The following is a 25,515-nucleotide window of genomic DNA, read 5'->3' as shown; positions in this document are numbered from 1 at the left end:
TCCTCCTTTGCCTGGCTAATTATAAAGTTTTTGCAGCTGGCTATTTTCCCCTTTGTTTGTTTGGGGCTGGATTTTTACACCCTTACATTGAAGCCAAACACAGTTCAGTAAATGAGCCTGGGGTGGTGCAAATATATTTCCTAAAATAAACTGGGCAGGGAGAAGGGAATCACTGGATTTGACGCTGCAAGACTCACCCTTGAATTTCTCATTGAATAAAACAAACATCAGATTGAAGAAGATTATTTATTTCACTTGAGACTGTGTGCCGCAAATGAGCCATCTGTGGACTGCTTTTCACACAGACTGTGCTCCTCAGGATTAGATGCTCGTGCACAAGATACAATGCACATTTAATCAGCTGTGGAGTAAGCATGCAGGGAGGTTCTCATTTAGATTCACAGATATTTATTTTCACTTGGCCAAACAATGACATTCCACTTATCCATCCATAGAGCAGATTCAAAATTTTCATAGTGGCAGGATAATCAATATCATTTCCCATCCTTGTTGCATATTGCATAGATGAATTGTTTAATTGTATATCATTCCTATTTAAAAATACAGACCTTGTTCATAATTTTTCTTTCAGTACAACTTGTTGCATAATTACTTGACACTCAACAAGTTGCACAGTAAACTGTTTGCAAACCTCTTGTTGCTCATAACACATTCACTCTTGCAAGGTAAATTGACTTTGGGAACAGATATGCAGATATTTGCATGTGCAGTATGCTCTTGTCTCTTTAAAATGCAAGGAATCTACAAGCGGAAATTATTGCTGCAAATTTGTTGTTGTTAAAGGGGGAAAATGCATGTCTTCTTCTGCCCTTCAGAATGTACAGTAAGGTAGTATCAAATAAGAAGGAAAGTACAGTAAGCCCCTTTCTGGCAGTCCCTCGCACTCCCCCCCCCCAGCAGCAATCTTCTCCACAGGGTTGGGGCTCCATCTAGAGCAGGGGGAATCGGTTGCAGACAGTCACCGCTGGGTATCACCCATAGTCTATTACTTTGGAACTTTACACACTTGTATTGTCATTTTCAAAAATATTACAATACAACCTTTAAGTGTTACACTTTTGCTTCCACAGTACTTGAATTGTTTTAGAATTTGGTATTAAGTCTCAGATTTCAGTTGACCAATATTCCAAGAGGCTTTATCACTGGAAGCAGGGAGATGTTCAGTGCTCAGAAAGCTGGAAGTGAGTCAGCTGCCCATAGGAGCCACCTTCTAGGGGCTGAGGTCCCTTCAGCTCCCCCACTAAAATGCTGGAGGGGGCTGGGTCCCTCCAAAGATGATGGGCATTGCCATTCAAATGGTGTGTGTGTGTGTGCGTGTGGGATTATGTGAGGTGGTGCTTACCTGCACCAATATTTTATTCAAGTTGGCACCCCTGAGGCTGTCTCTGGAAGGACAGCCTCTCCTGGAACTTCAGCCTACTGTTCTACTCCATCTAAGCTCTCTGCTGTCCCCATTGTTGGTGTCACTTCACTTCCCTACATCACCTCCCCCCACCCATGAAAACCTCCTTATACAGTGGAACGTCGGTTTATGAACACCTCAGTTCACGAATTTTCAGTTTACGAACACCGCGGACCCATCTGGAACGGATTAATTCACTTTCCATTACTTTCAATGGGAAAGTTTGCTTCATTTTATGAACGCTTCAGTTTATGCACAGTCTTCCGGAACCAATTGTGTTCATAAACCGAGGTACCACTGTGCACACACCACCTTTATAGCTATACTGTGATTAACATAAAGCGTTTTGGAAAGGGTCCTTTAAAAAATGTAACAAGTATTTCTTGTTTCTCATTTTTCATCACCGGTGTGTTTGTCACTATTATATATATATCCCTGTGGCTCTAACAAATGATGGTAGGTTGCTGACATTAAAATGATTGGCAGCTGTCATATATTATGAGACGTTTGTTAAGAAGAGGCAAATTATAGCAGAGATGAATGGGACTTTATGGGGTTTTAAAACTCTGTAACTCTGTATCATTTTATGGATGTTCTTAAGAGGCTCTTCCCCGCCCCAACATTCATTGGTGGTGTCACCAGCCTTCTGTATTTCCACACCAGCTGAATATTTAAGAGCCTTTCAGCCTGATAAACCAACTAAGCTGCTGTACTTGAATGCAGTCCAATTTAGTGGTATATCATTACCATTAATTTCAGTTGTACTAAAGGTCAGCTCCTGTCACTTTATTACTAATAGTGGGCCGCTATTCTGTATTTAAAAAAACTTCTAATTCAGATTACAGTTCTCCTAGAGATGTTTTCAGAATGCTATTTTTGCAATTTCTTGTACAAACCGACCTGATCTGGAGCACCTAGGCCAATGTCTGCATCAGAACTGATTCACTGAAACTGTTTTACATTTCCTGAGTCTTCTCTTCTTTGCTCAAATATCAAAGTGCATTTAGAAATGCACATTTTGAAAAACAAAACATAGCCCTAAATTTTCCTGCATTGTGTCCATTACACAAATCACAGTAATCAAAATCAGTTAAGACTTGGAATTACAGCTGCCACCATATTTAAACTAATATAGCATTTCAGTGTTAAATTGAGAGAATCATTTGACAGGTTTTGAAGGAAGTAGAATTAGTTTTGCTTGATCAATAAAATATCTCAAAGGTTACAGGTAGGTAGCCGTGTTGGTCTGGATCGAAGTAAAATAATAATAAGTTTTAATGCATGTCCTCCTTAGAGTTGTGGGGGAAGCATGAATACTGCAAGAAGCTCATTAATCAAACAGATGTAGTTTCAGTAATTATGAAATCTTCTCATTAAGCAGCAGCAGCAAGTCATTAAAACATTTTCTCCAGCCTTTTGGCTAAGATCAAGTGCAGAATATCTTCTCATTAGGATAATGGAGTTCAATAAAATGATATTCCATCATTCTCCATAAGGGAGCAAAGAGGAACTTTTTGGTTAACTGCAATCACTTAGTGATTCGTTTTATCTTCCTCAGATCATGTTCATTCATCTATAAGACAAGATTAATTCTTCACACAGTCAGGCTACACTCCTGAAAAAAAATGCTTGGTCATAAAAGTTAACTTTGTAAAAGAAATTAAGGGCATTTTAATGAAATTAATATGGAATAGAAATGAATGGGTGTTTTCAATTTCTATCTCTCTACTTCCATTATTTTTCTGCCTCTTAATTTCAGGTTGAAAAAGGAATGGTCACAGGAATAGGGTTTCTCAAGAGCAGTTGAGAATCTTGGTTGAAGCAATGTTGCAGTACTCTTTGCTCTCGGACTGGAGCCATTGTTGCTCCTCCTCTTTCTTGTAAGAGCCCCAAACTGAAAGCTGCTCTTTCCTATCTGCCGAGTCCATATGTTAGACTGCAATAGAAAATGTTTACCTTTTTACTTGCATGTAAATGCCCTTGGAGGGCAGCCAAGACCAGTTGATTCTTTGTAGCTTCCTGATATGATGGACTAGAAAATGACAAGCAACATCAGGACGGACTTTTTTGCCCCACTTGGGATATTACCATAAGCCTCTTAGTGCAACCCTTGAATGCAAATGCACCACCTCAGATATACATTCCTATTTCCTTATATTGGTCGTCCATTTGATTAAGTTCTGTCTTTCTTGGAATGGTGCATAGCCATTTAGTTCTGTTTCTATCAGCCAAGATCCTTTTTGCTTGTAAGATTTGCTAACTTTGGCATGCTGTTTTCCATGGTTGACATGTTCAACAGGTGCTAATTTCTACGCAAAATCATCATAATTTATTTCTTCATTCATTTACACATCCATTGACATATACCACAATCTCAAGGCAACTTACAACAATTTTGAAGAAGGAAAATATATATTAATAAAATACACACAATAAAATATCATAAACTAAAATAATAATAATAATAATAATTTATTATTTATACCCCGCCCATCTGGCTGGGTTTCCCCAGCCACTCTGGGCAGCTTCCAACAGAGTATTAAAATACAATAATCTATTAAACATTAAACGCTTCCCTAAACAGGACTGCCTTCAGATGTCTTCTAAAAGTCTGGTAGTTGTTTTTCTCTTTGACATCTGATGGGAGGGCATTCTACAGGGCGGGTGCCACTATCGAGAAGGCCCTCTGTCTGATTCTCTGTAACCTCACTTGTCGCAGTGAGGGAACCACCAGAAGGCCCTTGGTGCTGGATAAAAGTGGTCATTGACTAATTTCCAACAAATGAACCCCCTCATGAGTAATATGATCACCGTTAAAACAACAAACTAACAAAATGTTGGCATTATAATGCCTTTGGACTAATTAATTGTACATATCAGTGATGGTACAATAATAGGCAGTGCTTGTATTGACAGGGTCTTCACTTCATAGATTATGTGTTGGAGAAGGAGGAAATTCTTTAAGAGCAGTAACTAATATATATTGTTAAATGATGAGCATTCTGGAGCAGGGAAATCAATGCTGGTTGTCTGTCACGCCTGTCAACATGGGGCCATTAGGGCAAACCAAGGCATTACCGGTACCTACCAAGGGGGATTTTTTTTGCCTAATTATTTTGTGCTTATTTTTGTGAATAAGGGGATTGGTAGGAGAAGTGGAGGGTAGTATGCTTTGCAATAAACTCTTTGTCAACCACTTCCATGCTTTGCATGTGCTATCACTTGATATTTATAACTCTACAGAGAGCAGTTAGCTGTTGAATTTGCAAATGGTTTCCATAAAAAGCATTGTATTTGTAGTGTGATAATTTCAAAACAATTACGGTACCACTGATTTTTGCATAAAATATAAATTAGCCGAAAACAACTTTTCTGTCCGGATTTTCACTTTTTGAAATATGGCAACACCACCAGATGACAAGACTCCCCTCTCAGCCTCCCTGATGGGGTCCAAAGGAAAGCAGAGCAAGACATTTGGAACCCGCTTGGCTGTAGGAGTTGCCAGAAGGAGGCATTCCAGGCTCCACCCAACCATCTTAGAAACTCCACTCTGGATTAGGGTAGGGTTTAGGACCAGAGTTTTCCTTTTAGATTTGCTACCTTTCAGGGTTCACAGGTCCCATCTGCCCTTTTCCTTCTTATTGCATACTCACTCCATCTCCCCAGGGTTTCCTGGGAATTATAGTTTTATGTTGGGGACTAGGGATCTCTAATCAAAAATTCTTAGCAAACCCACCAAACTGTAGTTCCCAGGAGTCTTTGAGAAAAGCCATGACAGTTAAACTGGTATAAGAACAACACAAGTTTCTACTGGATCTGTGCCAATGTTGAATGTAGGCATATGCTGCAAAAAGTAAAATAACATTTACTTTCACTACTCAAGTAGAGCTTTTAAAAAAACCCTCTCACAATAAGCATGTTCTATTTAAATTTCATTGTAAAGTTCAAATCCTGAAAGAAATCAGACAACCTTTCATCCGATCCCAGCAAGGTAGGCATTTCATTTAGTTATTCAGTTTGGGTGCATTCCAGGATGACATTTCCTGCCAATAACAACCGAGATACAAGGACAGGGGCCATCAGTATTTTCAACAAAAATAAAATAAAAATCAGTCTTAGTTTTATGTTTACCACTGAAATGTGTGTACACACACATTTAGCATAGCAAATCTAGAAATGAAATGGCCCAGTAAGAGCTGAATGAGCTGCTGTCTGATTTTGCAAAACCTTCTAAAAATTAATTTAGAGGATTTACCCACCATTAGCTTCAGAATTCAATTCATTGTTTGACCTTTCAGCATAAAGAATCTGCTACGCCTCTTTAACAGCCAGCACATATTTGCAGCAAGCATGCTTGAATAGTGCTAAGGTGGTCGGCCTGCTGATCACTTTGGTTTGTATAAGATTGTTCATGCACCGTATACGGCTTTGGTTACAAAGCTTGAAGTGCTTATTTGGACATTTTAATACCCTGAAGGAGAAAGACTCAGCCACATGGATTTTGCACAGTTCGGGAAATACAGCGCTGTGATTTATTTAACGGAGAAACTCTGTTTGTCGCCAGCTTTCAATCTGCCTTGGCTTCTTTATTATAAAGTATCAAATGAAATGAGGCAGCTCAGCATCCAGATGAGTGACATTCAACAGCATGTCCAGGCACAATATCACCCATGGCATAGAAATCTTTGTTAATTTCAAACAGACCAAAGCACTTTTTCATATACATTTTATAATTAATCTGTGGAATTTATTGCCACAAAAATGCACTGGGTTCTAACATAAATAATTTTAAAAAGAAAAAGAAAAGAAGTGGACAAAATGCCCCCAACGACCAGATCATAAGTTTTAGCAGTAACAGAGAAGCAAGAAACCACTTTGCTTCTGCTTCTCATGGAAACTTCTGAGGGGCCACATTCGGCTTCCTAGAATTCAGAGCGATTGTGGAGGACTTTCTGTGATGCAACTACAGATGCTGAGGAGAGCGGTGTCAAGGCACTATGTCCTCCTTTGGTGCGACATCCTGGTGAATTCTGAGTGAACAGGATGTGTGTTAATTTTCTATACAATTTCTGTCTTGTAGTATTTTACTGTTTTTATTTCACACTAGCTGTACCAGGCCATGCGTTGCAGTGGCCCTGTGTGTTAAAGTGAAAAGAAAGGAAAGTGAAAGTTTACCAGGTGGTGGGGGTGAGGTTAGGCGAGGTCTGGTCTGCGTTTCGGAATATCAGCATGTGAGGTGAGGAGCGGGGAGGCCCGGCCTGTCTCCCGGCCTTTCTGGCGGTCTTCCTCTCCACCCAGTGGTGGGGGTGAGGAGAGGAGAGGGTTGGGCTGCCTCTTGGGACATGGGAGTCGACGGTGGTGGCGGTAGATGTGGGGCCCGGTCATGGCGTGGGCGGTGGAGGTGGTGGGTAATGTGAGGTCTGGCCTGCTGGGTGGTGGGAGGTGAGGAGCGGTGAGGCCTGTCCTGTTTCCCGGGGTACCTGCTGTCCTCCCTCTCCCCCCGGCAGCTATGGTTCTGGAATGGCGAGGTAGGAGAAGGAGGAGGTGGGGGCAGGAATCTGGAAATATTGTTTTATCCCCAAATAGTGTGTTCTATAGGATCTTTTCCTTTGGCATCCAACAGATGGCGCTATTGCTACACAAACGGATATGGCGTCTGTTCCTTTGACAACCACTGGAGGGAGCTATTTTTTTACTCAAAATCATGTTGCTACCTGTGACAGGTGTGACATCTGTGTAATCTAAGTTTATACAAACGCTTGCATATTGGAGTGGAACGTTGTGTCCAAATTTCAATGCGATCGGTCAAGTGGTTTCAGAGAAAAGTGGTCGAACACGAACATGCACCGTTTACATATATATATATATATATATATATATATATATATATATATATATATATATATATATTGTAGTGGTAAAAGTGCCATGATCTCAAAGAATACCGATTCACATCCTCACCAGTCACATCTACATCACCTGTTCATTCAGTACTTGACAGCTGAATGTGTGGACAGATCTGTCCTGGTTCATTTACACATACAAGTAATCATTTAATCTAGAAGTCTTCAAAACATCATGAAGGGGAATGTCTGCAGTAGTAATGACAGCAGGAAATCCTATGATGCTATCTTTAAAACAAGCCAAAATATGACACCAAAAAAGCATAGCAGATATAACTGGAAGAGAAATGAGAAATAAGAGCTTTCTTCTAATGTGCATGGACACAGTGATGGAAAATTGCCCACCTCTTGTAAACTCATTATGATTCATTCTTAAATTAGATTTCCTTGCTAAAATTTCAGTGTTTTATGAACACATTTATTTATGGTTACAGGTAGGTAGCCGTGTTGGTCTGGATCGAAGTAAAATAAAAAAATTCCTTCAGTAGCACCTTAAAGACCAACTAAGTTTTTATTTTGGTATGAGCTTTTGTGTGCATGCATGCACACTATCTGAAGAAGTGTGCATGCACACGAAAGCTCATACCAAAATAAAAACTTAGTTGGTCTTTAAGGTGCTACTGAAGGAATTTTTTTATTTTACATTTATTTATGTTCAGAAATGTACACAGTACTCTTTGATAAAGCTACCTCCGTTTTGTGTAATTCCAGCTGTTTGGCTAACTTCTTTCTTGTTATTTTTCTGCAGTATATCTGCCAGTGGTGCTTTGATAGCTCCATGGCATGACTTCAGGATTTGTAATGTGCCATCTCAACCTAGCTGTGTCTTGGTGCAACTATTCTATGAGTTTCTACTCCATATTTTCTGTGTAAGAAATGCTAAACATTTGAAGTGGCCCTATTTGTCCTTTACTGGCAGACGTTTAATAAACATATTTCTTTCAGCCACCAAGGCTCCCTGGACAAAGGCTGGAATGAATGCTCAGGAAGGAGGACATACAGTATTTCATTGATGTTTATAGTGTAGAAATTGCACAAGGCTACATAATCTCTGTGCGAGTGCAATTACAGTTGGAGGCACTGCCAGGAAGGTCCATTAAGAAATGGACTGCTTCTACTGCTGCCTTTTGCACCATTCATGTGGACATAACAGGAATTCAGAAGCTCTGCCACCACCTTGATCAACTGACCTAGGAAAATGAAGAAAGCCAATCACAATCAATAGTTAAAGGAAAACAACTTGCTTCGCCTCGATGAGTTCAGCAGAGAGAACTGTTTTGATTGAGAGGAACACTTAGCACCAGAATATATGGCTTGTTTTGATTATGAATACAGCACTAGGAGAGGAGGACTTAAACTTTTGGGCAGAAGCAGTCACTGCTAAAAGAAACCCCTCTCTCTGGTCCCACAGAAAAGACAGGAGGAGGAGGAGTGGGTGCTGCTACCGTATCAGGAGGCAGAATCCCCCACCTTGGTTGGCTTAGAGGCCCTTAGGCAATGGCTGGCTCAGAGAGCCAGCCAATCTGTTCATCCCTGAAAATAGTAATATTCTGGAGCCAGACTTGAAGGACCTCTTCCAACTTAAAGAGTTCAGATGCTACATTCAATCACATCTTGCAATGGGGCCAAACCAGTAGGAAGAGAGCTCTGCTGGGAATGTGTGAGGAATTCAGTCTTTGCAAATTCCTATATACTAAACTCACCTGATCTCCACTTTCTAGACTAAGGTGTGGATTCAAAAGTTATTATTAGATTTCCCACTTCTCAAATGTTCCCCAGTCCTTAGCCTGTGTGTGTGTGTGTGTGTTTAGAAAAAATATGAAAGAAAATATGTTGAAAATGATTCACATTTTCATTTTTTTTTTAAAAAAAACCTCATGTTAATATGTATATAGGATCTGTAAGCATTCAGAAAAGGTTCTCGCCTATTCTTACCAGATGAAAGGATGCCAAGCAACCATTGTTTTATTGCTCTGATCTCCAAAAGTGTCCTCTGTCAGGTGACCATTAGCCTCCAGATTTTAACAGGCTCTTAGATCTAAATCCTCAACTCATCAGATTCCATCCTTCCTCTGTTCTTTTGTTAGTTTGTTTTAAAAAACTTATTTTAAGTTTCTAAAAATACTTATGAGAAACAATCCCCATATGCCCCTCACTCCAAGAAATATCCCATGCAATCAATTCCTGGGAGATTTGCCTCTTCCCCATTAGGTTTTGTCCTTGACCTTAGTTCTGCCCACAATGACCCAATGGGGCAAAGATTCTTAAACAGAAGTCGGAATGCCAAACGTGATATATAAACACTGAATATACAGATTAATACACAAGGAAGCAGATTCTTTTCTTTAAAGATGTGAATTCTCTTCTCACCAGAGTCTGCTTTACAAAAGCTGTCTCTGTGATTAGAACTGTGTGTGCCTTCCAGTTGATGGCAGTAAGTGAAGGAAACAAGTCAAATGCATTTCTGGATGGCTTGCTGCAGAAAGCTTTCAGCTAACACATTTCAATAATACTCCACAGAAACCAGTACATCATTGGGACATAAAGTGTTTAGTGCATTAAACACCAGAGCTTGCAGATTGCAAGAAATTAACACATCAGAGGGGCAATGAGAAAAGAAAACAAGAAAAGACATAGTCTGAGACACTCCTCTCCTTTGCAGAAGAAAAAGGTGATGTGGGTAGATGTCTGGATGAAATGGTGCTCTTAGAGCATTTAGTATTTATAGTTGAATAAAGCCTGGGTAAAAGCTTGAGGGGAAAGTTGTTAGGACATGATTTGTCTTTTCCTCCAAGAGAAAAGCTGTCAAGGAAACACAGCATGATTTATCAGTCATGCACCTATCGGTTTTTGCTTTTATCTCTGCCAGCAACAGCAGGCAACTGATAAGTAGCCAGGCAGGCGGCTTCTGCATTGCATAGAGCATATATGGATTGAATGTGGCATGATGAAACTGGAGGAACTGCACCATCTTAAAGTTATGTGGGCATGTACTGGAAACACAAATACCGGTAGATTTGGACTATCATACTCTTCTTCAGATTTTCAATGACAGGTGCCACTTATTAGACAATAAAGTTGTAACCTTTTAAATGCAAAGGACCATGGTTCTTGTCATCAGAAGAGAATACAGAGCAAATTAATGCATAGATCCACAATTCTGCTTACATTAATACAGTGGAACCTCGGTTTATGAACACCTCGGTTTACGAATTTTCGGTTTACGAATGCTGCGGACCCATCTGGAACGGATTAATTCACTTTCCATTACTTTCAATGGGAAAGTTCGCTTCAGTTTATGAATGCTTCAGTTTATGAACAGACTTCCGGAACCAATTACACCCATGCTTCGGGTCAAGTACGCTTCAGGTTGAGTACTCTGCAGACCGTCTGGAACGGATTAATCCACTTTACATTACTTTCAATGGGAAAGTTCGCTTCAGTTTATGAACGCTTCAGTTTAAGTACTCTGCGGACCGTCTGGAACGGATTAATCCACTTTCCATTACTTCCAATGGGAAAGTTCGTTTCACTCTATGAACGCTTCAGTTTATGAACAGACTTCCGGAACCAATTGTGTTCATAAACCGAGGTACCACTGTACAGTAAAGGTGTTTCTGAGCATTGTATGGTTGCAGCAGGCCTTTTTCTTCACATCCTCTGGAAAAATATTGCTAGCTATTGAAACAAGCTGTGCAGTAATACAATGGGTCACCTTCCAGTCTCAAGTGAGTCCTGTCAGCCGATGAAAGCCATTTTAATCATGGGCTGTTTATTCTAGAATATAGCATCACTTGCTCTTGCACTTTTATATGTTTTACCTAAACGAGAGAATTTTGTTTAATGGGCAGTATATAAATTCAGACACACACACATATGAGAATAAATACATGTTGTGTATTTGAGCAAGGAATCCCCCCCCCAATAAGATCTCAAACTTTCATAATTACAATAAAATACATTACGATAAAAAAAAATCAACAAATCTAAACAAAAACAAAAAGAGAAAAAAGCAAAAAAACATGAATGCAGAGTCCTCCCCCACAGGAAGATCTTAACTTGACGCACACAGAAAGAGGTGAACCCTTCCAGCTCTCACCTGGGAGCTCCCCTTTCTTCCCTCAGCCTCCCACCCTGGGAGATCTTCGCTTCGCTGCCTCCCAGGGTTCTTCATCAGCCAGCCATCACCTTCATCTGCATGCAAATTTTACACAGAGTTGTTTCTTTCTCAACTCTATTCCTGCCAGCTCAGGATATTTCTTATCATAGCTGTTTCACTCCTTCAGCCACCTGTGTGGAGGTACTCTCAATTTCGTTATCCATTGGCTCTAGCTGTACCCTTCCAATCTCCTGCTCTGGCAAACCTCCATCAGTATTTTTCCCCCAAAGGTGACATATGTATTTCCCCCCCCCCCCCAAAGGTGAAAGCCTCAGCTTTGTCTAATCCGTTTCCATTTACCATTTTTGGCATCTTCTCTCTTACTTCTTTTAATTGCTCATTAAATAATTGTTGCATGACAGCAACCATCAGTGGGATTTTTTTCAGTACTTTTACCATACTGAGTGCTTTCTCTGAATTCCACAGTCCTTGCTTATCAATAAATTACATTCCTAACATCCCACCCTCACAGTGAGCAGCCATGTAGTTTCCCATTACAAGCAGCACATTCACCAGGTAAGCAGGGGATTAAGAATATAACAAACTAAGATGAAAATTTATCAGGGTTGAAGAATCTCTTAGCTGTTTAAAAACTTTATTTAGTATGTATCATTAGAGCATGATTTTGTTCTGTTTTGAGCCCCTTTGTGGCGTCTCTCCTTAAGCCAGTCGCTGGGTCGTAGGTATTTCAGATGAACATTCTAACCAGCAGAGAGTCAGTCTCAGTAGGAATTTCATAAAGATTGAAGTGTGGGAGGCTTCACTGATCTTTGCCCTAAAGACTGATCCCTAGGGCTATTAAGTGGTGTTTGGGTGAGATTGTGGTTCTTCTACTTCCCATCACTCACCCATTTGGGTTCTTTGAAGATTTCTTGGTCCCACAGCAGGAGAGCAGCCCTTCCAGAGCATTGGAAGTTAATCCCAATGTGCACTGATACACAACAGTGCAAAGAAGCACTCTTGATATGTTAATACAAATATTGATATGATAATAAATATGATTGCATCAATATTATTTTTGTGTGGTGTTTTACCAATGCATACACAAATTCCTATGCATCAGTGAAACACCACACAAAAATAATATTGATGCATTTGTTATGTGTACTCTCAATACAGTATTGCCTTTTTGCACAGCTGTAGCAAAGTGCACATATATGCAGGAAAGTTGAAGGTTGTGGCAAACTGTGCATGTTCTGTACAAAATTGAGAAATAATAAGTGGAACTTTGGAGACTTAGGAAAAAAATAAGCAATTTGGGCTTTACATTTGGGGGGTGAAATTAGGACGTGGAGTATTTTGAAAGCATCTATTGAGGCCTTTCTTGTAATTTAAACATAAATAAAGAGGGTTAACTATAGTGTGTGTGCATTTTCTTTCTTTTTTACAGGCTTTCAGAAATTATATTTTCTGAGCAACTCTATTCCAGTTGCTTGGTCCTATCTTTTAATGTGTTCCTTCTGTTTGGCTTCAGTTTGGGGTGTAGGAAACGCTGCTGTTTTCTTTTATCTTCTTTCAGCTGCCATGGCAGTGGCAGGAGCCAGAAGTCTTTGGAGCAATAATGTTTTATCTCTATTGACACTGTGCAATTTGGGGTGGAATATGAGGCATTCCTTAGGATCAATAAGTGAGGCTCTAATCTTCAGATTACAGCTGATCCCCAGACCTATTCACAGAAATGATTCAGCTGTGGTTGGGCTCATTTGTTCATGAAGCTAAATGCAAACCTGCCTCAATAGCAATCTCATTCGCATCTTCAGGCAAGAATGAAAATGGAAAACATAAAAGGACAATGTATGTGTGAGAGCTTGGCTAGAAACAGCAGATTAAAAAGCAAACAGATACTGAGCATGTCTTCCTTTTGCTGGGTCTCACAAAGATAGTTGGTTATTTTCCCGGTTTGCATAGCCACTTAATGTCACATTTCCCTGAATTTTGCTCACCTGTGCTGCTTTCCATCCCTCCATTTCTGATACCCACATTTTCAGGGTTCCCTAAAACTTGAATATCCATCCTCTTCCTCTGGGGCATCAGAGGCTGAAGTTTCAAGTGAAAAGATGTGGGATGCGTGGAGGTGCAGCTCAGCAAAGTTTCCATGGGAATGTTTTGGACCGATGGGTTCTAATCATGCAGGAGGCTCACCCAATACAAAGTTAGTTTGGCTAGCAGCTCTGGACCAGATGAAGCACAACCTTAGCATGATTTCTGTTGTGTACTGCCCTGTGATCTTTGGATGCAGGGCAGTATACAAATTTTAATCATCATCATCAATTTCTCTACTGAGCATTAGTTCTCATTTGTTTACTGAGTGGTTGTACAACCATGAGCACCCTTCCTGATTTGCTTACATGGTGCTCACACATATTCACCCCATATTTTTCCGTCCATTTCACCCTCAGTTCCGAACTGTAAAAAAAGTGGATTTGTTGCCTTGGGGCTACAGAGAACAGATCCTGTTTTCTTCTTGCACTGAGCATGTGAGAGACTGAAGACACTGTTGCCAGATCTTATTAGGACAAAGTAGAGTAAACTGGAAGATTGCTGTTGCTTCATAATGTTAACATTTAAATGGTCCCAGGTTGTCTTTGAAGTTAACACCTTACTGAGATAAATGGTATAGAGTAACGTTTATTCCTTTGCTGCTGCTGTCACGCTGGCTGGCGAGAGTGTTCCATAATTGATTAACAGGATACAGTACATTGACTTATATAAGGAAGGCTGCTGTATCTCTGCAAAAGAAAGACTTAGAGGATTGCACTTTTAGTAAGTGAAAGATTGGATATTTCCCCTTCTGAAAAAACAGCAAAACCTGTCAAAAGTGTCTGCGTTTCTTGGAATCTTTCCCTTGTGGCATCTATAACATCTCTGGCTTTCAGCCGACGGTTAAGTGAAAAAGCATCGAGGAGCTCAGACAATGTTACAAATGTTGCCTCAACCCTGCAAAGGCCACTTTTCATTTCTACTTTTTAGCTAGCTCATGTATGGTGCACACTATTGCAAGCTATGTGCTCAGAAGTAATGCAATTTATCTTAGCAGCTTGCTCATTTTAAGAATCTCCCTCTCTCTCACCTCGCAAATTGATTTAGAGCTGAATCTACGTAAGAGAGCTTGTGGGAGACCAAATAGATGGTGCCACATTTATTAGCATGGAAGGGAGGCTTGTTTTTCTTTCTTGACCCACATCTTCAAAAATAGAATTAGAAACAAATTCCATATATTGGCAAGGAGAGTCTAATAACATTGGAGGTCTCCTCTGGTGGAACTTCCAAATCAACATGATAGGGAAACGATAGCTTCATAACCCATGGCTCCCGGTTACCACTACTAGGGCTACTTCCATCTGAGGTTACATCGTAACTGCTGGGAAAAGAATAACCACATGGAACATTGTAAAGGTGGAAGGGACCCTGAGGGTCATCTAGTCCAACCTCTTGCATTGTAAGAATCCGCTTGGTAGCATATGTGGCTCCAGTTATATATGATAACACTACATTTGGGACTCAGCTATACAGCTGCAAATATAAAGTGCATTTATACAAATGTGACACTAGATGGCGATGGTGAGCTTATGGCAAATTCAATATATTTTTCAAAACACTTTTTTTAAAAAAGCATTTTCACAGCAGGTTTCTTTTAATATGTGTCTATATTGCACCTTGGTACTAAAGTGCAGTTGGTGCTGAGCCGCCAAGCCACTGGCTTCCTAAACACTAGCTCAGAATGGATACACTTGCAAACTTCTTCACTGGTTGCAAAAGTTGATACCATACAGAGAAGCAATGCTGCGTCCATGTTATTTCCTCCCCCACATAGTGTCTGTATGCATAATCGATCACATGATGCAGTGCACACACACTATTTGAATGGCAATGCCCATCAACTTTGTGGAGGCCCTGCCCCCTCAGTATTTTATGCCCCCTAACAGTTGGCTCCTATTCTTCTCTATACTGAGTCCAATGGAAGAAAAGTGCTTAAATGGATTATTGAGATTACTACAAAAACAGATTAGGCCTCTTAACCCTTATTGCTGCATCTGTAGCGATTAACAGAGTGCAAATGAGTTATTTCCCTGATAAATCATGGGTTAAGCGTGGACAGGTTGCTGCTGTTTTGATTACCCCAATAACCATGTACACTTTGTGTGCACAATACCCATTGACATGTATGGAGATTGCTAGGAAATTGTGTCAGTGGATTCTATGCATTGCTTATCAAATATTATCCTAGAGGCTTGAATACCCTCCAAGTGTCCTGATTTCCCAGGGAAAGTCCCGGAATTACAAAAGCCATCCTGGCTTCTGATTGTTCCTGGAAGGAGGAGGATGATCCAGTGCTTGTCCCGAGTGGCTGTGGCTGAGCTGGAGTAGCCCATTGCCTCTCCATGGCCGCCGCTTTCAGCCTCCTCCTAATAGTGGCTGCTGGAGAGCAGGCGAGGAAGAGGAGAGGCTGCCACCTCCAAGGTCCAGACTTGCATGCTGTGCTGGCCCTGAGGGGCAGGCAGAGGGCAGGGAGTCTGGAATGAAAATCTCTCTCTCTATTTAAAAAATATTTCTCTTTTCTAAAATGTATATATTGCTGTGTGTTTTTCTTTTCGTAAATGCACCAAAGAATAAAATAAAATTGTGATTAAGGGGTTTTCTGAGGGTGGTGGAGGGCGTGTGTGTGTGTGTGCTCTGTCCCACTGGCGCGGTGGCACTTGCCTTTCTTTAGATAGGAAATGCTCAGGGAGGGGGATAGGGGATCACAGAGGGTCAATGTGGGGGGGGGAGTGAGAACTCATGGCAGGGGGCAGCAGAAACACAGGCACTGAAAGGGCAGCTGCAGGGCAGAAGAGAGACTGGCACAGACAGACAGACAGACAGACAGAGATCGCCACCTGCTTTTCCCATGATCCCATCTTGGGAGCAGGCAAGTGTGTGTGTTGGCGGAAGGGGTCCCACTGCCAGAAGTACTTGTTCAGTTAGTGAACATGCTGTGTCCTGTTGGTGTATACTCTGTCTGAGGGTCAGTTGCAGGGGGAGTGAGAATTGGGGGGGGGGGGTTGGCAGAAGCACAGGCACCAAAGGGGAAGCAGACCCTCCAACAGTCTTTGGACAAAAATGTCTCTATTTCCATCCAGAGGCACGTTGGGGGGGGGGGTGGGCTTGCTCCTCAAAAAGTGGGTAGAAGAGCAGCCCCCAGAATGGGCTGCATCTACATGACAAGGTGAACTGGAACAACTCTATACAATCTTGGCCACTTGGCCAGATGTGAGAAGGGATTATTGCAGGTTGACTGCAGGCATTTTGGATGCTGGTCATACAAAGCAGCCTGCAAGGGGGATTGTTGTGGTGGCTGCTGGTGTCCGAAAGGCGCCTTTCCCACATTGCTGGTAAAGTGTGTCTGGATGACTTGACCAATAGACAGACTTTGTATGGTATGGCATAACTATAGAGTGGCGATTTGTAACTGTATTATTGGCAGCCTGAGTGGGCTCCCACAAGGAAAAAAGCTGTGGTAGCAAACAAGATGCCCTGAAACTTATCTACTTCAATAGGCACCTGCAGGACAGTGTTGAGAGTTTTCTAGGTCACATCCTGTTCAAGACTGGCAACAACAAGGCCATAAAGGCCTGGCTAGTGCTCTGTATACCCTAAAACAGAGGCACTAAGTAGAGAGGGCCAGGGGGCCACACACCCCTATTTCAGATGAAAGGCCAGCCCCAACCCCCCAAGCTCGAGGGCGGCCGTGCACACACTCCATGAGGTGTGCTTGCATCCTGTGTGCACATTGTGGGGCGTGCTGATGTCACAGGGCCTTCAGTTGCAGGGGCAAGGTGGCGACTGTGCCCTAAAACATGTCCTAGAACAGGAGTCCTCAAACTAAGGCCTGGGGGCCGGATGCGGCCCAATCACCTTCTAAATCCGGCCCACGGATGGTCTGGGAATCAGCATGTTTTTACATGAGTAGAATGTGTCCTTTTATTTAAAATGCATCTCTCAGTTATTTGTGGAGCCTCCCTGGTGTTTTTACATGAGTAGAATGTGTCCTTTTTATTAAAAATGCATCTCTGGGTTATTTGTGGGGCATAGGAATTCATTCATATATTTTTTCAAAATATAGTCCGGCCCCCTACAACGTCTGAGGGACAGTGGACCGGCCCCCTGCCGAAAAAGTTTGCTGACCCCTGTCCTAGAATGTGTAAAAGCTGTACATGCAATATGCATAAAACAAACCCTCCAAGTGTCCCAGATTCTCTCAGAAGTTTTTAGCATACAGTGGTACCTCGGTTTATGAACACAATTGGTTCCGGAAGTCTGTTCATAAACTGAAACGTTCATAAACAGAAGCGAACTTTCCCATTGAAAGTAATGGAAAGTGGATTAATCCGTTCCAGATGGGTCTGCGGCATTCGTAAACTGAAAATTTGTAAACCGAGGTGTTAATAAACCGAGGTTCCACTGTATTGAGGAAGCAACTTGTTTATCTGAATCTCTCTCTGGGACCAGACAGAGAATAGTTCTTGGACTATATTAACAAGGAAGAACCTAAAGAAAACTGGATTGCATTCTTAGTTGTTTATGAGAATCTGCTGGTTTTTGTTTACAATGCTTTTGTAACAAGTTTAAAGACAGATTGCAGTGAAACTTTGGAAATCCTTTCCTGGTGTGGGGGGCTTATGGATTCACCATACTCTGCATGAGGTCCAGATCGGGAAATTCTGCTTGCATAACTTTTAACAGAATGGTCTGCAGAGCACTGCGGCGACTGAGGAGTGTGGCCGTACACACATCCCTGAAACAACACTCTTCTTTGTCTTTCAGAAAAATGTGACGAGCCCTTGGTCTCCGGCCTTGCCCCCTCCTTCTTCAGCAGTTCATCATCTATGCCATCTGCATCAAACAGCTATGCACCGGGTTTCGCAAAGTTAAACAAACGAGGAGGTAAGAAATTTGTACACATGTCATTTGCAAAAAGTACCCACTACTAACAGCATAATAGGTTGGTCATGAAACTTTCAAAAATAAAAAAAGGTGCTTTTAGGAAGCTTGGGACTGACACCACAGATTGGAGTAAATGACTTGCAATATTTATGAAATTTCAGCAGAAATATAATGTTGTATGTAAGCCACCTAAAAAGGTAATATGCAAATCTGGTAAGTAATATATAATCTTAGTGACATGTTCATTATCCAAAAAGCTGGAGCATATATACAGCATGACTGTTGCTCATGTGCAGCATATGCAATAAGTCGGAGCGCCTGTCAGATGACCCTGTTGTAGCACATCATGCGTCATCAACACCCCTCTCTTTCAGGCCTATGTCTTTGAACAAAACAAAAATATTTGGGAGGAATTATAACTGCTATAGTCTAATGTTCTGATCTCCCTGAAGTTACTTGGTCTCTCAAGAGAGAAAATAGCCTTCTTTATAGCAAACCTTTTGCACAGTTTGCCACAGCAGCAGGGAGATCTCGGCTGGGCAGCACCCAAGCAAACTTGCATACCTTCCTGATCCCCAAAGCAGCAGCTTGGCCTTGGCCTTCCCATTGCTTCACTGGCCCATATGAGGGCATAGAGAGCAAACACCCTTGCAGGTATTTCCCCTTTCTAGGCACTTGTTGTTCCTCTGCTACTGGACCAGGTTCAAGGATCTTATGTTGATATACAAAACCTTGGACAACTGGGGCCAGCATATTCTTAAGGCCTGGCTGAGTCCTTATATCCCAGCTTGATCCCTGAGGTCACCTGGAGGTATGTCCCCCCCCCATTACAGAATTTCAGCTGGCTCCAACAGGGATGTGTAACCACCTTGACTTCCTTTTTGTGCAAACACCTGTTCTGCAAGGGACTTCTACCTTGAGCAGTATTCAATACTGAGTAGACGACACAGAGATAAAGGATGAGCCAGTCCTTTATATGGTTATTCTGTATTGTTTGAAATTGTATTTTCTCCCCTTTGTAAATTGTATTTTCTCCCCTTTGTAAATTTTGTACACTGCCCTGATTTTTTTTTGTATGAAGGGAGGTCTACAAATATTTTTAATGAGATGAATAAACGAAATAGATGGCAGAGGGTAGCCCGTGATGACTTTGAGTTGGCGATTGTGATGGACAGCTGAGCCAGAGCAGTCTGGTGATGCAGTGCCTCAGACTTCCACCAGAGGGCTGGAGCCTCTCTCTGATTGGCTACCAAGGCAGCCAGTCAAAGGGGGGTGGAGCCAGCACTCAGGGCAAGAAGCACACAGAGTGGAGAAGCAGCAGAGGCAGAAAAACGCTTCCGCAAGTGACCATGGAGGGTTTGCGGGAGGAAGGGAAATAAAGGTCTCAACACCAGCCTCCTCTTCAAATCAAGCCACCGCCCTTTCTGCTGTTTGAGCAGGACCATTAAAGGAATCTAAGTGATGCCATAAAATCATGGCCCACAAACAAAACCACAGGGAGAAAAGTGAACCCTTTTTAGTTCTCTTCTCAATAAACCTTTAAAAGCACCTAGCACAAAACAACACCCAGACCAATTTGTCTACAGTTTGGCAGGTTTCTGACCTAAGGACACTCCTTTCATGCCTGCTCCTTTCAGACCAATTCACAGAAAACTCATGGAGAGATAAACCGATTTCTTTTTTTATCTATCCCGAAACTACAAATGCTGCTCTTGCAGGACTGCAGCTCCCTTCTGAAACTTAGCATCATTTTATTGCCTCAGAAGAGCTTGCTATGCCTGAAAAATTAATCAGATCTTGCAAAAAAAATAAATAAAGAAGTTATAGATGTTTATTTAAATAATAATAATCAAAATTTAAAGGTGTATAGCACAAAACCCTTGACATAGCTGCCTATAATTTACCTGTGATCGGCTGATGGTTGCAAAGTGGTCTCAAGGCAGCATTTTTCTGTGAGAGACTCAGCAAGACCTGATGATCAGCAGATTGTTGGTTCCTACAAACCCCCTGATGCAAAAAAGGGTCATGTGACACCACTGTGTTGACAGGTGGCTGGCCTCACCGGTCATACTTTATGGGGGGGAGGTGGCCAGATTCCCCCTCCTCCCAGTAGTGTAAAGGATTCCAGCCTGAAAGTTTGACCAACTCTTGAAATGATAATTGGTGCTCCTTTTTCAAGCTGCCCACCACTCTGTATCCAGGGTTTCTTACTGTAATTCCACATGTGGCTGAGTCACAGCTCCCAACACAAGTAGTAGCCTCATGTCTCCTTGTGTCCCCAAGATATTTAGGAAGGCAAAATATGTAATGATAGCAGCCTGCAAACTTCCCGACACCCACAAGTACCGGTACATCCCAGACAAAAGGTGTGGGGATAAGCAAGGGTGCAGTATTATGGCATCACATCATGGGCATCACATAGGATTGCCAAAGAAGTTTGCCCAGAAGCAAATGTCAGGGGAGCCTAATGCAAGAGGCAAGAATTATGAGTCCCCAGATTCTTCTGCAGATGAACCTTGGAAGAATTCTCACATTCACCCAGCTCCTCATTGCCTTAATTGTAATCAATGTTAATAATAGCATTAGATTTTGCTAAGGAAATCTGTTGAAAGAAGGAGAAAAGCAATGCATGTTTGGCACCTGTGTTTTGCTCCCACATAACCTTGGATCAACATAAATGTGGCTTTCCAAGAACCTTATTTATAGACACAGAAAGCACTTGCATATGTTTCCCAGGCCAACCCTAATTCTGATCCCAGCTCAGCCATAAAATTCACTGGGCGACCTTGGAATAGTCACTGTCTCTTTCAGCCCAACCTACCTTATGCTGTTGTTGTAAGGATAAAATGGCCACAGAAGGGAAATGTGAATGCTGACTTGAGCTCCCTAGGGGAAGAGCAAGGAATAAATGTAATAAATTAAAGAAAATGAATTGCTTATCAAACATTAGCCTTTTTGCTCAGTATTAGCTCCTATATGAAAGTGGTGACATTTCTCATTGGGTTTTGGCATAGCCAATCTTACTTTCCTCCAAATTCCTTGGCCCCCTGCAAACAGGAATCTGTGCTAGGAAAAACTATTGTGGCAGTTTCCAAATTTGTGCCTCCCTTTGCTAAACCCCATGGTGCTTTCTCTTGAAATCCCTTTCATAATTTGTCCAAGTAGCACCTACCATATAAATTTACCTCCACTGTTAGTCATATGCATAGAAGGCTTTCAGTGTTCATTTGATGTAGAAGATGTATCTTTAAAGCTAACTTTTCCCCCTCAGTTTAAGTTACAGGATGTAAAGCGTAGGAATAAATTGTCAGTCTTCTGAATGAAGAGATGTCGAAAGTGGAGTCCCCAAGGATCACAACTGGGCCCTGTGCTTTTCAGCTAGTTCAAAAACAAGCTTGGGGTGAGCAGTGAGGTGGCCAAGTTTGCTGATGATATTGAGGTTGTTAAAAGTAAAAGAGATTTTTAAAAGAAAAAGGACATCTCTAAACTAAGTGAATGGAAGGTAAAATGGCAAATGCATTTCAAGGTAAACAAGTGCAAATGAATGCATGTTGTGGGGAAAAAAATCTTAATTTCACTTATATAGTCTTGGGGTCTGAACAGGTGCTGCTGAGGGACCAGGATTGGGGCGCCCTGTGGTCATAGTAGATAGCTTGATGAAAGGGTTAACCAGGGTGGGGCAGCAGTGGGAAAGGAATGCTAAGGAAAGGAATGGAAATAAAACTGCTGATGTCATAGTGTGGTTATACCAATCTATGCTGCAACCTGCCTTTGGAATATGGTGTATAGCTCTGGTTGCCTCACCTCAAAAATGATATTGTAGAGTTGGAAAGGGCAACCCAAATGAACAAGGGGGTCAAGCTACATCTGGGACTCCTTGGTTTAGAGAAAGGGCAAGGAAGTGGGGCATGAGAGACGTTTATAAAATTGTGCATGGCATGTAGAAAGTGGGTAGAGAAAAACTGTCGCCCCCCAACACTCAAACACATGGCAATTCAGTGAAGCTGAATGTTGATAGATTTAGGGCATATTTTTTTTAAAAGTGCTTATTCGCACATCACACAGTTAAATTATGGAACTCCCTCCAGCAGGAGGCAGCAATGGCCCCCAGCTTGGATGACTTTAAAAGAGGATTAGATAAATTTATGGAGGAGGAGAGGGCTTTCCGGAGTTACTAGTCATGATCGCTGTGCTTTGCCTCCCCAGTTGCTGGATGGAAGCCACAAAAGGGGAGAGGCTGCTCTGGTGCTGGGATCCTGCTTGCAGGTTTTCCCCAGGCTTCTGGTTGGCCCCTGTGAGAACAGGAGGCTGGACTAGATGGGCCACTGGCCTGATCCAGCAGGCTCTTCTTACAGTCTCATTTGAGTTTTACTACCACTTCACTTTATTTACCTAGATCCCTGAATAGTTTTATAAGTAATACCTAAAAATAATTGAAACAGATTTCTGGTAAAATTAGGATGCCGTGTTATAGCCCATCTTCCTTCAACTACACAGTGCTTTTATCCTGTGGGATGTTTTTTTAAAGGTGGGGGGAGAGCTCAGCTTGAGGAAATAATTGTCAGTGTCTTCTCCTTGCACTGTCATATAACGATTGTTGCTGCAAAGTGCTCCAGAAAGTAATGCAATTATGCCTTTTATTATATGTAATAAATATGAATTGCCTCTATTATTTTAAGCGATTTCAATTAAAATTTAAGGGCAATTTTCCTGGAATGCTTTTTAGGTCATCCTTTAGAAGTGTTTTAACTAGTTACTGGATCAGGTACTTTGTCTAATAGCACATACATTACCTTTGCATTCAGTGGTGATTGGGGCTGCTATTTTAGAAACGTAAAATATTTTAACTCCGCAGCAAATGGTAAAGAGTTGCAGACATTGTAGCGGATGGACCATTTGCCTTGTAATGATTGGGAGAGAGAGCAACTTTGGGGGCTTCCATATTATCATGGAATTGGTGGCACTCATCACAATGCCAGCCCAAGCCCCTTTTAAGCATTTAATCTGGACTAATAGAGAAGAGCCTCCCTCTCCCTTTTAGAGACCTGCAGATTGTTTCCTATTAGATACCACATAGAATTTAGAGTTATTGCGCTTCTCATCAGTGCTTTTCTGCATAGTTTTGCAGCAGAATTCTGCCCAAAGTGAAATCCAGTGTGGAAGCTGTGGCTTTACTAACGTGAAACTCTGTGACACATTTTGGGGACAAAATGGCCACGTGGCGTCAACAAGGTTCATGTGCTCCCATCTGTACTTCTACAACTCCTTCAAACAGAAAACTTAGATGGTGAGTCCTAACAGGACTAGAACCAAAAAGGGACCACTGAGAACTAGAGACGAGCTCCACAAGCTATAGAGAGAATCCTGAGGTTTGCAAAAATACCAAGTATTGTTAAAAGAACCTTGGAATAAAATGGATGGAATTTACCTTGAAATATACTTCCCACTACCTATCATTATGCTTATTATTTTTGTCGTACTGTTAAATGTAAGAATTGCCTCACTTGCCTGCACTGTTTCAACAGCCATGCCTTTCTACAATTCCAATTTTTCAGATTTGGAACTCAGGCGCTTAGTTTGGTGATGGCTGTTGCTCCTTTTAATAGATACATTCTTTGTGAAATGCTTTAAAGAAATCTGATAAATTAGTCAGTCCTTGCTCACAAAAGGAAAATCTGTTCTTACCTAAACTAGCTCACAATATAAAACAGTGGATAGAGAAAAGGGAAATATGAGGCATTTGTAGGTTTGCTGAGAAGTGTCAGTAGACGTGGCTCCTAAGAAATGAGTGCAGACAGACTGCAGCTTAAAAAACTGTAAAGAAGACAGAATCTTCAGCATCAGTCATTTGTGAGTTCAGTTCCCTTGCCTTGAAAATTCCCCACATACACCTGGACAACTACATCTTTTAAAAAAACCTGGTGCTTATCAAATATGAATAATCATAATTACCTTACTAGTTCACTAAGTACATTTATATTGATGATTCTGCGGTGGAGCTGAATAACTCTGTCAGGGCAAGAAAGAATGGCAACCACAGTAAGAGTGATCATGCAAAGAGTCATTATTCAAGAATTATAAAGTGGAGAAAGAGAGAAACAGCAGAGAGTGGCTTCTGTTATGTCATTGCCATTAGAACTAATCTAGTCTCTGAGATTTCCTCCACAAACAATCTCTGCTAATGTAGGAGCTGCATTCATTAAGGCAGGAAGCACCAGAAGTCCAAATAATTATCCAGTTTTCTATTCATAGTATTAATAAAGCTGAGCACTAAGAAATGCCTTAGGTGGGGGGGGGGGTTGGTTGAGTGAGGTTTTTTTGTTCTTGTAATTTGAGCAATGTCTCTTGGGGTGCACCTGCCCTCTGAAGTACAGCAAATGGCGAGATGCAGTCTAACCTGGTGGGAGGAGGAAGGGGTAGGAAACTTTTCACGAACTTCCTTAATTTAAATCATCTTAGGCTCCAAGTCTGATTTGGGTCAACTCCCCACCCAGCACCCCTGGATCCCATCCCAAAATGGGACAGCAGGTGCTGTTACCTGTATGTCATGGAAGGATATTTTTTAAAGCAGAGTAGGTGGTCCAGGCTCAGCTTCTAGTCCCAGAGAGTTGGCTGGGATGGTCCCAGTCGAGGAGGAAGGTGCATGAGTTCAGGGTCAGTTACGGTGCTGAGTTGTTTCAACAAGTTTTCTCCACCCACCCATTCATCTTCAAACCCAAGGCAGGCACAGTCCTTACTGGCAAGTGTCTATTCCTGCACAAGCGGCTTCCTTGCAACCAGGAGCTATGTCTCAGTGGGGGAATCTTGTCTTTTCTCCTGACGGAGAGAAAGCTCTGGACCCAACTCCCCCTCTGAATCCTGTTTGGTACCTCAAGCTGTAGCTTCAAGCCCTCTTCAGATTGCAACAATGCTTTCTTTCTCCCCTTTAGGAGGGGAGGGATCTGGAAGTTCTATTCTCAAACTAGAGCTGGAGTCAGGCTTCGGGGAATCGGCTTCCTCCCCAGTGGCAGTAAATAAGAAGAGATCAAGCAAAAGAATGATAGAGTTGGAAGAGACCACGAGGACCATCCAGTCCAACCCCCTGCCAAGCAGGAAACACCATCAAA

The 25,515-nt window shown here is 41.8% G+C and overlaps 1 protein-coding gene across 1 annotated transcript in view; it reads left to right on the top strand.

Annotated features, from left to right (window-relative positions):
• Window positions 1–25,515, top strand: part of CNTNAP2 (contactin associated protein 2) — an 869,542-nt gene that overhangs the window by 307,052 nt on the left and 536,975 nt on the right. The window contains exon 2 of the mRNA XM_035101355.2: window positions 18,290–18,409. Coding sequence (XP_034957246.2) covers window positions 18,290–18,409 — 120 coding nt within the window. The remainder of the gene's footprint in view (window positions 1–18,289; window positions 18,410–25,515) is intronic.

The sequence above is a fragment of the Zootoca vivipara genome, chromosome 12 (genome assembly GCF_963506605.1).
Source record: "Zootoca vivipara chromosome 12, rZooViv1.1, whole genome shotgun sequence".
NCBI lineage: Eukaryota > Metazoa > Chordata > Lepidosauria > Squamata > Lacertidae > Zootoca > Zootoca vivipara.
The sequence above is the reverse complement of the archived record's forward strand: the minus strand, read 5'-3'. Positions and strand labels throughout refer to the sequence as shown.